This window comes from Ammospiza nelsoni, chromosome 10 (genome assembly GCF_027579445.1).
Source record: "Ammospiza nelsoni isolate bAmmNel1 chromosome 10, bAmmNel1.pri, whole genome shotgun sequence".
NCBI lineage: Eukaryota > Metazoa > Chordata > Aves > Passeriformes > Passerellidae > Ammospiza > Ammospiza nelsoni.
The window spans coordinates 912,322-924,965 of record NC_080642.1 but is presented as its reverse complement, the minus strand read 5'-3'; the positions used below and the strand labels follow the sequence as shown (position 1 = coordinate 924,965).

At 49.9% G+C, this 12,644-nt stretch overlaps 1 protein-coding gene across 2 annotated transcripts in view; it reads right to left on the bottom strand.

Moving 5' to 3' along the window:
• The window catches only part of ARHGEF26 (Rho guanine nucleotide exchange factor 26), a 28,512-nt gene that overhangs the window by 6,001 nt on the left and 9,867 nt on the right, over positions 1-12,644 (bottom strand). Inside the window, exons 5-10 of one of the 2 annotated variants that reach the window (XM_059479111.1) lie at positions 12,096-12,256; positions 6,204-6,356; positions 5,673-5,802; positions 4,508-4,582; positions 3,351-3,440; positions 488-642 (exon numbers count right to left, since the gene is read on the bottom strand). In XM_059479111.1, coding sequence (XP_059335094.1) covers positions 488-642; positions 3,351-3,440; positions 4,508-4,582; positions 5,673-5,802; positions 6,204-6,356; positions 12,096-12,256 — 764 coding nt within the window. The remainder of the gene's footprint in view (positions 1-487; positions 643-3,350; positions 3,441-4,507; positions 4,583-5,672; positions 5,803-6,203; positions 6,357-12,095; positions 12,257-12,644) is intronic. The other variant, XM_059479112.1, reaches the window with a different exon arrangement.

The window sequence follows — 12,644 nt, the reverse complement described above, 5'->3', positions numbered from 1 at the left end:
CAAGTGAGGAGAGGTGTCTTGGTGCAATGTTAAGAATCTTCTGCGATTCAGCTGCTGAAGGAAAACCACAAACATTCAGCCCCAAGTCCAACAAACATTTCTGTCCATGCTGTGGATCCATGGAAACGCTGTGGGTGGGAGCAGGGCTCACCCCGAGCTCCAGCACTGCTAACGAAATCAGGGGGAGCCTCATGCTCCTGCAGTCCTGGCAAGTGTGCAGGGAAAGGACAGCCCCAACACTTCATCCTTCCCAAACTTGTCTTTGCTAGGGCATAAAGAACCATCTTTTTAATTCTTCTGACAATTTGGAATCTTAACTGTGTTTGCCAGAAGTAAATCCTGTTTAACAAGCAGTTACTTGTTATTGGTAACCCATGGCAGAGACTCAAATAACTCCTGAACTCATTCCACAGCCAGGATCACGTTAAAAGTCACTGTGATTTGAGAACTGAACACAAAAACAGTTTTATACTGGGGAAGCTCTTACCTCTTCTTCTTGGTGATGATGAGGACATCATTGAAGAGGAAGAAGTACACCTGCTGCTTAGAGGTTCTTTTGGAAAAAAGTCCAGTGTCCTCTACATATGCTGTTAATTCACCCCTTTTCACCAACCACCGAGAAGAGGAAACCAATGGAAACGGCTGCAAGGCAAGAAAATCACATTGTAATCCTTCCCAATTAAAAAAAATTTAAAAAACAGACAACAGAGTACAATCTATTTGGGGAAAACGCTTGAATAAACTCAAAGCTCAGAGATTACAAACACAAAGAGGTTACCAAAGTTCAAGGGACTGCATCGTTGCTACAACACACAGGTTGCAGCTGCAAATACCTGGGAATCACTGGGGCACCTGTCATTGCTGCTCATGGAAAAGAGAAATGAACAGACCTGACTGATCTGCTCCCATGGGGCTGGAACAGGCTGTGAGAGCTCCTGAGGGCACCGAGCAAAGCCTGACCTCAGGAGTGTGTCTGCAGGGTGAGAGCAGCTCCTGAAGCACAGGGGACATGGGAGTGTCCCTGGTACCTCAGGGCTCCCCTTGGAGCAGAGGAGACGCTCCCCGTGCCAGTGCACTCCTTGGAGCAGAGCTGGCACCCTCTGTGCCAGTGCCAATGGGAAAGAGGGGACATGGGAGTGTCCTCGGCACCTCAGGGTTCTCCTTGGGGCAGAGCTGACACCTTCTGTGCCAGTGCCACCAGGACAGGTGGGCAGGGTGTACAAACAAACCCTCCTCACCTGGGAGTGCAGCCTCCTTCCTTCCCCAGCTCTGTGTGCTCTCCTTGGCAGCACCAAGGGAAGGCTCCTTTGCCCCAGCTGAGGGCCAACACCTGCAGCAGCTGCAGCAGAGGACCTGAGCTGCCTGCTGTGAAGCCTTGCCTTCATGAACCCAAATTATTCCCAGCTGCAGGAGACAGAGCCTGCATGAGGCCCTTTTGTCCCTCTGGGCCAGGAAGGTGGAAGGAGGGAGATGTGGGACTGTGCTGGTCACACAGACCCTGTGAGGCTGCCCCCAGACAGACACTCCAGGCAGACCAAGGTGATGAGCACAACTGCCTGTTTTCCCTCCATTTAAGCACCTTTCACACGCTTTAAACAACATCCCTTCATGCAGTTTGTTAGCTGCCTCCCCCATTCTGCATGAGTTGGCTTTTTGTCTCTGTTAATCCCTGGCCAAGCCAACTGCAGCCTGCCTGTACCTGCTGAGCCAAACCCAAACCCCGTGCTGGGACTGAGACCTCACTGCTGGAAGAACAAACACTGACTCCCTAAACAAACCCCACAGCTTCTCTTGTGCAAAAGATGCAAAATTTAAGAACAAAAACTGCTGAACCTTAATTAAAAATTGAATTCCACAGTTCAGCCATGTACACAAGCACCAGGAGGTTTGAGTCACTTCCCTTGGTTCCCATGAAGCTCTCCACAGTTACATCCAACTAAATAATAAACAAATCTCCAAAACTCTGTGAGACTGGGCAAGAACAGAAATACTTTAATTTATAATGGCCATAAAACAGAATTACAGTCCCATGATGATTGGTTTACAAGCAAAAAATACTTTTAAAAGTTCTATTTGAGGATGAACAAAAAATTCCTCTAATCTGTACTCCAAATGAGTTCATCCCATTTTCCTAATTGACTCTCTTCCAGAGACAGCTTGGTTTTTTCCTGAATTGCCAAAGGAGCAAATCACATGCACCATGTCCCTGCTGCAGAAAAGAGGCTCTCAGAAGTGAAAAATGCCTTGAACCAGAGCTGGGCTCCCCTGCCCTGGGGCCTGAGGGGCTGCAGGGCTGGGGCTTGGATGCAAAATGGGAAATCTCACACAAAAGGAAGGAAAGACAAAGCCCCAGGGCAGGTGGGGTCACCCAGGAGCCACAGAGCCCGAGGGACAGAGAGGGATAAATAAGAGACAGAGAGGGATAAATAAGGGACAGAGGGACCCCAGAGCCCGAGGGACTCCTGGGATCTGAGGGAACCTCGGAGCAGCTCAGCCCCCACTCTGGGCTGGACTCATCAAGATTGGAGTCTGGTAACCCCATCAGGAAATGCTCTGGTGTCACTTGCCCAGAAGTGCTCTGTTTGTTGCTGCTGTTGCTATAAGCAAATATTATTGCTATCAATTTTTAGACAATATTTGAGAATAAAAATACTTTGGGCAAGTTGAAAACGTCTTTTTGGAGGCAGCATTTGCCCCAAGCCTGACCCAGGGCCTTTCAAGAGCTATGCTTTTAAAACCATGAACCAACCTCCACTCACTACATGCCTGATAATGAAACAATCTTCTGTCAAAAGAATCCCCACTGTGTAATGGTATCAGACATGAATTATAGCAATCAAAGACAGAAATGGGATTTTAGCGAACATTGAATAGAAACAATAAATGTACTTGAACAAAGTCTAATAAACCTCCCCTACCTATGGCTGGGTCTGCTGGTGTTTCCTACAAAAGACTGATAGTACAGGAAGTTTTTAATAGAAACCTGTGATATCCCACCCTTGAGGGGAAGGACAAACACCCCTGGGTCCCTCCCTTGCCTGGAAGTGTTTTCCCAGCACACCTTTCCCATCAGGTACATAAGCAAATCTGAGCAGTGAGCAGCAGCCTTTGGCCTCTCTCCTAATGCCAAAATTTTCACAGCAGTTTTATCTTTACAGCAAAGAATACTCTACACTCAGTATTTATTCAAAATCCCTTGTGCTGTAGCATCACCTTCTAATAAAATTAAAATACTTGACCAAAAGTTTTAATTTCTGTCGTGCCACAACAGTTCACTTTTCCAGAATCACTGTGGGATATGACCATGCTGGTGATGCTCCCCTGTTCACTGTCCACGCTCCTCATCCTACCTTGATTTTGAATTCCAGCTGGGAGTTAATGGTGTACATCATCTCCGTCCTCTCCATCTTGCGGGCGCCCTCATTGCACAGACGCACGAGCTGCAAACGGGACAGGGCTGAGCAGGGCCTGCAGCCCAGGAGCCTGCTGCTGCTGGGGAGGCACTGCTGGGGCACGGAGGCAGCAGGGCACAGAGGCACTGCTGGGGCACCCACCCCAACAGGGGCACTGCTGGGGCACGGAGGCAGCAGGGCACAGAGCCCAGCAGGGCACAGAGACACTGCTGGGGCACAGAGGCAGCAGGGGCACAGTGGCACTGCTGGGGCACGGAGGCAGCAGGGCACAGAGCCCAGCAGGGGCACAGAGCCCAGCAGGGGCACAGAGCCCAACAGTGGCACTGCTGGGGCACGGAGCCAGCAGGGGCACACACCCCAACAGGGGCACAGAGACACTGCTGGGGCACACACCCCAACAGTGGCACCGCTGGGGCACGGAGGCAGCAGGGGCACATTGGCACTGCTGGGGCACGGAGGCAGCAGGGGCAGTGGCACTGCTGGGGCACACACCCCAACAGGGGCACTGCTGGGGCACGGAGGCAGCAGGGGCACAGTGGCACTGCTGGGGCACGGAGGCAGCAGGGGCAGTGGCACTGCTGGGGCACGGAGGCAGCAGGGCACAGAGGCACTTCAGGGGCACACATCCCAACAGGGGCACAGACCCCAGCAGGGGCACATCCACCTCACCATGGTGTTTCCAGGGCCACAGTGACCAGGCCTGGCCCCGTGGCTGCACCGCTCCCAGCTCCCCCTGACCCCAGTGATCCCACAGGAACCCCATCATTTGTGATTCTCCAGAGGGCTCAGCCCCATTCTGGCTGAGCAGAGCACTGCTCTGACCCAGGCTGATGATCAGCTCCACACACACACCTTCCTCCCAGCTGGATTCACTTGCCACACTGCTCCCCCACAAACCCAGAATCACCACAGTATCATCCACTTTGGGATCCCTTCCCAAGTAGGAGGCAGTAATTCTGCACAAACCCAATCCCCAGTGCCCTTCCTTAAATACAACAATGCAGAACCTTCAGTGCTCCTCCTGCCTGCAGTATTTATGCATGGAAAACATCAATTTTTCCCCGGAAGTACTCAGGAATTACTTGAGAGCATACCTTGCTGACTTCCTTCAGAGCCTGCTTGCAGTTCTCATATTTCGCTGAATCCTTGGGAGTTTTCTGGCAAATCGTCTGGAACAAAACATCAGTTACTTCAGAGGACCAAGCAGCACAGACTGCAACCCACAGAGATTTCACATCTTAACTGAAATCCAGGAGCTGAATCACAGCTGTGGACTGAGATAAAGAGGGAACTCCGGTCACTCAGTCACACTAAGGAAAGCCTCCCTGCAAATGTTTGGGAACGAAGTGATGAAAAACCTCTCAAGATGAGGTTTATACAAAAAACAAAACTGAAAGAGTGGGAAATAAAATGCTAGATTTGATTGTTTAGATTATTTCAGCCAAAGAGGGGAAGGAGGTATAGGAAAAAAAAAACCCAAGAAGGGGAAGGCACCCCCAGTGACACTCTGCAGGAATACTAGATTATTATTCCATTTTTTACCTAGAAACATACTGCAGAGAAGAGAGAATTCAATATCCATGAATGAACTAACTGTCCAGGTGATCAAATTACTAATTGCTCAATTTAAAAATATACAAACAAAATTATAAGTTCTGTTTTTGGCTCCCACCAGTGCTGGAATCTGAGCCTGATCACAATCTGCACTCCTGCTGGCGATCCAGCTCCTCACTTAGTCCTGGCACCTTAAGTGAAATACCCCAGCTCCTGGTGTGAATTCTGCCTGACAAACACCACGATGGCACCCCCATCACTCTGAGTCCCTGCACAGGGAGGGACAGCTCAGTGCCACTCACACACAGCTCCCTTGGGATGGAGTCCATCCTTCAGCTTGCCAGAGTATTCCCTGCCTAAGGGCCCTCACCATCCCACAGGACAGCAGGTCTTGTTTTTGAGCTGCAGGGTTCATTTCAATCCTAGCACTACATGCAATTCCTGGGCTGGTTCCTCCTGAGTTTCAGAACCATTCTGACCCTTTACTGTACAATTTCCCCACTAGAACATCCAAGTATTTGACTTGTGAATGGGGGAGCAGGAGGGCCCAGTCCCACTCAGCAAAAAATGCAGCAGGAATCCATAATCCACAGCCCAGGAATGCTGTAAGGGAGAAGGCAGGAAGAGACTGGAGAGACCCAGAACTGAGATAATGTTAACAGTGTGAGAACAAGCAGCAGGAAAGAGGGAAGCAGGTGCTCTCACATCCATCAGCAAGGGGAGCCGAGTGACTCTCTGCATGGGGAGGATGAGGAAGGAGATCATGGGCAGGTTCCTGCAATCCTCGTGGGACTCGATCCGGGACAGCACCTCCTTAAACGCTGGGTTTGTGGCTCTGGGGGAAAGAGGATGGAACAATTCAATGGGATGTTCTCCCAAACGATTTTGTGAGTTGCTACATTTTAAATAAAATGATTTTATAAAAAGGAATGTTATTTTCAGGAGTCAGCCACCCCAGCCTTCAGCTTTATACTCTCAGACCCACCAGCCCCAGCACTGACATTAAAGCTCAGGAGCTGCCACCCCTGACTGTGAGGGCAGACCCAGGAGTGCCACTGTCCCACTGCGTGACACTGAACTGCCAGAGGAAGGGGAGTGTGAGCCATGACCTGGCAGGAGGAGGTGCCCAGCAGGGCCAGCCCAGCCCGGCTGGGAGCTACCCCAAACTGGGGTACCCAAAAGGGGCACCCAGAGCCCCCCAGCCCGGGAGCCCTGCAGGGGGCTCTCCATGCTCACAGCAGTCTCTGCAGGGTGCGCTGCTGGTACACCTCGTTGGTGCAGTACTTGACGTAGGGGTCGAAGGTGGAGCCCGCGTGCCTCGCCACGATGTCGCTGATGTCCTCGATGAAAATGTTGTTCTGGTGCCTGGCCTCCAGCTCTTCAAAGAACCTGGGGGGTTAACATCCACTGCTCGCTTTTACATGCAAACAGCATCTTCCTCTCACAGCGTTCCCCTGACACAGCCCTGTTACCAACCCATGCCAGCTGGGCTGGCCTTGACAGGGCGAGGCCATCCCTCCTTTGGCAGGGCAGCGAGGGCAGGGCTGGCAGGGCACAGGACACGGCCCCAGGGCACAGGACACGGCCCCTGGCAGCTCAGCAGCAGCGCTGGCACAGCCACTTCCCACTCCCCCATGCCACAACCAAACAGCATCACTGAGCTGGTCAGACCAGAATTTCCAGAAACAGGGTTGGAAAATAAATGAAACGACTTCATACACACATAAACACATTTCCTCTTGCAATTAAAGGCAGCACAGCACCAGAAGTGCTCGATGGAGTACAGGTATGTGGGGCTCTGAGCCATGTGGTGGTGGAGCAGGACACAGTGCTCCAGATCCTGCAGCCCTCCACCGGAACCGAACAGGGACTGGAAGCACTGAAATTGGGCACAGAACCCAAAATCCTGAGCTGGCCCTTCCCCTGACCATGCTGCTCTGACAGCTTCCCTGCTGTGTCTGTCCCACATGTGAGTCTGGCCACTGGATGCCTCCCACTGCTTTCTGCACTCCCAACGCTCCCAAAGCAGCAGCCCTGATTTCCATGGTGCCCACTGGAAATGCCCCACGGCTGGGGTGGAACAGCTCAGAGCAGCTCTGCAGGTCACCCCTCACACATGAAACGCTGCCCTGGCTGAAGCCTTTGTACACCAGCATTCACTGCAAGAACCCTCAACTTCCTGCAGTCAACAAGTTCATACAAAAATCCTCATACAGCACAGAAAATATCAAGGAAATACTCAGAACGCATGAGCTCACATTAAGCTCCAATATTTTGAAATCTGCTTTATTTAATTTCAGCCCTTTATTCAATTTTTTTATCGCTAACACTGGCTCTTCAAATCTGGCATCTTTTTCAAGTGATGCCCTCCACAGTTTGCTTTACAAACACACCTCAAACATGCCAGAGGAGCAGAACAGGCTGAGCAGCAGCTGAGTGTGTGCAGCAACAGAGCTTTACTAAATTAAGGCACTCTCCAGGTGTGCTCAGAAGCAGCTGCTGCACGGAGTGGCTGCCAGGCTCTCGGTGGGTCAGCAGAGCCACCACAATCGAGTGGATTTTGGTCTGGTTTTGGGTTTTGTGATGTTCTGACGCAGGAAGTGCAGATGGACTGGCTGACTAACAGGGCTCAGGGTTTGTTCCGGCCCTGTCACTGCAGCAGCAGAGCCCTGAGCACCTCCTGTGCCCCACACAGCCCCTGCAGGGCACGGCACATCCCGAGCTGCCACAGACCCGTCCTGTGCCGGGGGCTTGGGTTCAGTGCCAGGGCCAGCCCCAAGGGGCACACAAATAATAAAATTACAGAAAAAAGAGCCTGTAAGTATGGAGCCTGCAGTGTCTCAGGAGGCACAGCAGAGCCCCATCCCACACTGGGATTTGTTTCTCTCTGCTCAGACATGTTTATGGCTGGGAGAACCTCCCACTGCTGCCAATTCACTTTGCTCAGGAAACGAGGAAATCCAACATTTCCTGCTGTGCTATGGCACACTGACAAGGTGTTGGACCCTGCTGGGCCACAGCTTCCACCTTTAGAATTTATCTGGCGCTTCATCAGTGACATCAGCACACACAGTCCCTGTAAGAACAGTAAAGACATGGGAGAGGAGAAGACAGAAAAAAAAAAAAGAAAAGAAAAAAGGGAAAAGAGAGACAAACAGGAGCAGTCAAAGTCAAAGTCCCATCTCCCAATACGTCCCATAAGGAAATCCTGCATCCAAGTTTGAATCAAAAGCTGTAGTTTTCCATATCCAATCTGCTAATTATTGGATACAATCAGTGAACCAGACACATCATAAACCCTTTCACTTACAATTTTAGGATAGATTCTGCCATAGAGCTCAAGACTGAGGGATGGAATGATTCCATTCAATTTAACCAACAAGGAATTTGCTGTGATGTGTGCAGCTATTTTTGCTGAATGTCAGAAGGATTTACTTCAAACATCTCTTTGTTAAATCCAGGACTTTTCTGGTTAAAGTTAGATCCAATTCAGAGAAAGTCAAACAGCACTGTAGGACAGAATTTCATTTCCCTCATCTTGTCCTTACACTGTTTAAAGAACCATCCACTCTGCAGCACTCCTGAAGGCCGAGGGCCAAATTCAAAATGCAGGTTTAGCTCCAGGGTGCTGCTGGCACCAGCAGGGACAGAAACCAGGGGAGGGGCAGCAAGCAGAACTCAGCCTCTTCCCCTGGAGACAGGGGCTGTGATATGTGCAGCTGTTACCAGAGTAACAACTGCCACCTTGAGATAACTTCAGCCAGAGGCAACAGAGATTTCTGATTAACCTCTCCAAATCTGAACCTTCTCATCAGGGACAGAAGCTGAACATCTGCAACATGACTGTCATTTAGGGAAGGGGAGGGGGATTTAAAATAGTGAAAATAGGAAAAATAGTCTTATTTCCATAGAATCTTCATGCTGAATCGAAATAAAAAAGGGCTGGAGAGAGGGTTATTAAAGTGCAGAAGTGAAATCAGTTTGAGTTCCCACAATCTCAGTAATGGAAGCCAACACACATTACTGCTGCACACACAAATGTACACACACAAATGTAACACCTGGGCCTGCAGACTGAGAGCCCACAAAGCTCCTTTCACTGGGCAAGGGCCAGGCAGGGGCAGCTGGCCCTACAGCCTGTGTGCCCCCTGTGTGCCCCCTGTGTGCCCCCCGTGCCCAGCCCCAGGCTGTGGGAACATGAAATGGGAATGTCTGCAAGTCATGAACCCAGCACAACCACAGTGCTCAATCCTGTCACTCTGCGACGAAAACAGAGTTTAAAACCTGACAGAATCTGTTAAAATGGTTTTGTCAGGATCTTTTCCTGCCAATGCTGCTCTGGTATCACAGAATCATCTGCCTTTTGCTGGTCTAATGGCAGAGAAGGCACAAATGCTAAAGCTTTCCTTCTTCCTATAAACTGGGGATGTGACCCTGCAGACCAACTGCTCCTGAAGACTAGAAAATTGGAAAAAAAATTAGAAAATTCCCTAATTTCCCTGGGACTCCTCTTTCCCCAGAGAGGCTCCTGGGGAGCTGTCTGACCTGACAGAGATTTCTCAGGCTGCATTCCTGGCTCACTCCTGGCTCAGCTGCTCCCTGGCATCCCCACAGCCCAGCCCAACAGCCCCTGACCAGTGAGAGTTCCAGCACATCACACAAGGGTCAATGAGCTCCAGCTCTCTGAAGCCACCTTCCAGGAGCTCCCACAAACACACACAGCAGGTGCTGCACAGGTTATCCATCCCCACTCCTCTGCCACAGACATTCCAGGGAGCTCCCAGAGGCACAGACAGTCTCTGCTCTCTGCATTCTGCTCCCAACAAAGGCAGCTTTGTTCCCCCAGGAATGCCCTGTCAGGCACTACAGGCCCATCCTGGTGTTACCGGAGAGTTTCCATTAAACGTGTTCCAGGTCAAAGTTCCTAGACAGAGGCTTTAAGCAGTTTCAAATAAAGGTTTTTATGAAGTATTTTCATCAGCACAGGTTCTTCAGCTCACCAATCTTTTGTCCCAGCAACCAAAACCACTGGTAACTACACTAATACTCAGGTTTTGTACTAGGCAAAGGCTGCTTAAAAACCAGCAGAATGGGAGAGACTCCATTTTAAAGTGAAAAGGTGGATTTTGTTACTTTGAAACCCCTTGAAAACAGAAAGCAGCAGTTTGGAGATACCAGGCTGGTATCTGGTTTAAAATCACTTCCATTGTTTACAGAAATGACGTTGCTCAAAGCCAGCACAGTTTTGTTTTAGTTTAACAGTATTGCAAAACTTGGGAGATAAATTATGTTTTCCTTTAGGTTTAAAAAGGAGTTATGACTTCTGATTTTACCCCAAGTCATAAAAATCCAAGTTCTAAAACCATGAGACTTCACACACAAGAAAGAATAAGATAACTCTAGGCTAATGTGGTATTTTTCCATCCCTTTTTTTCCTCTCCCTCCCACTTCCTTTGAAGACTATTAATCAAAAGGGATGTTAGAGTTCCCCTAAGAGCATTGCTCTCCCCATCCCCATGGTCCTTTACTTTCACAACTCACACTGTGTAAGGAGCACCTGTAAAAGGAACTTTTCCTGGAAAATGAAGCCTTTGATGAGCTGCACTCCCTGACACCAGTGCCACCAGACTGGGGTGGCTCTGGGGCCACACAACCCCAGCCTCTGACAAAAGAGCTCAACTGCACGAGACAAAGAAGGGGGGCAGGGAGGGAGAAAGGAAGGGTCCCCAGCCAAACCCAAACATTCTCCTGCTCTGTAGCTCCTGAACTGGGTTTGCACTTGACACAGCACATCAGCCTCCAAAAAACAAGATCTTGCTGCTGCATGAACTTCAGAAGACAAAAGTCAAACTGCTGCACAACAGATGTTAAATTCCACAGACTTTGTGGTGTCTCAGAGAAAAAAAGCCAAGAAATGACTTTACTGTGACTGGGGACATGGACCTTCACAAGTTTCACCAAGGTAAATGAGGGTTTAATGCTAAAGAATTCACAAAGGGGACAAAAGAAGGGGGAGCAAAATAAAAAACCATACAGAATCCTTGTTCAACCCTCAGCCCTCTTCTGAAAGGAGCCCAATATTTCTCTGTTCCACAGGTAAAGAGATCCATGTAAAGCTGTACAGAGCCACAGCTGTGAGCACTCAGTACCTTCACCAGCCACTGCAGCCGCTGTGCTCACTGCAGACTGCAAATCAGGGACAGGAAAAGCAACACAGACAGTCTGATGCTTTAGTTATGTGGAATACATAATCCACCTGCTGCTGTGAACAGAACAAATTGCAAGGAAGCCAAGCCACTTCCAGTAACTTTGTGAAAGAGAGTGTGAAGTACTCTGAGAGCACATACATATGCATGTCCTGGATTAAATAACACTGGCAGTAATTACCAGCCAGCAACAAGACTCCTCTGCACTTGTATCTTGTAAGATCTGCCATTTCCTCCTCTCTAGGCACTATCTGCAGTGTCTGTTTGCCTGGCTGCAGACTGAAGGAATGTGCCCCAAAGCAGCAGAGCAGTGATGCCCGTGGCAGCAGAGCCAGGCCCTGGTGCTCACAGGGGTGGGTGAGGGTCCCAGAGATGCCCGTGGCAGCAGAGCCAGGCCCTGGTGCTCACAGGGGTGGGTGAGAGTCCCAGAGATGCCCCTGGCAGCAGAGCCAGGCCCTGGTGCTCACACAGGCGTGAGTGACAGTCCCAGAGCACAGCACACCTCAGGACAGCACCTCTGCACCACCTGGCACCAGCCAGCTCTGCAGGGCAAGCATGGAACTCCAGCTCCAGCTCAACAGCTCAGCAGGGCACACTGAGCTTTATCTGATGCCCTGCAAGGAGCAGGTCTGAATGCCTGAGCAGCATTTAGCCCACAACTGCTCACATCTGAAGGATGCTGATTCCCACTATGATTCACTCTGTGGTTCCCTTCCCTCGCATTTTCAGACACACCAGTCCCAGGCCAGCCCTGCTCGCACTGCTGTGCAGATCTCTGCCACTTGTACTTCCCACCTGCAAACCAGCAGGAGTTTGGGAAGAAATGCCCACCACTAAAATGGATAACTCAGCATCCAAAGAGAAACCTGCTGCTGTGCTTAAGGATGCACAGCTCTGGTAAGTACAGAAATGCCACACTCACTTTTTGCTTGCTTCATAAACATCCGTGATGTTGGAGAAGAGGTGGTGGCTCTCTGTTTTGGTCATTGTGAGGCTCAGTTCCCTGGAATTTTTAAACATCCGGATCAGAATCTCCAGGCTCAGCAAATAGGAGTGCTCAGAAGATATCACCTCAAATATTGCCTGCAAAGTGAAGGGGGGAAAGAAGATACTTGCTAGTGACTGGGCTTTTTTCCTTAAAAACAAAAAGAAAATGTTGAGCAGGAGTGCAAAGCAAAGTTTTGGATGTAAGCTAGAGATTATGACTTAAATATTCATCTCTCTAATAGTTGCATCATTAATTATAAATAAGTTATTTAATACTAGGAAAAAAGTCTTTGTTAACAAGTCTATATTCAGAGTTTTCAATGCAACTGCAAACAGGAGACAGAAGAGAATTCAACACAGGTGTGACCCCAAGAGCAGAGCAGTGAGGCTGGAGGGAGCAGGCTGAGGTCCCTGGTGGAGCTCTTCCCAGGCTGGGAACAAGTCACCAGCACAGCAGGAACGGGGCAGACACTCTGCTCCTGGT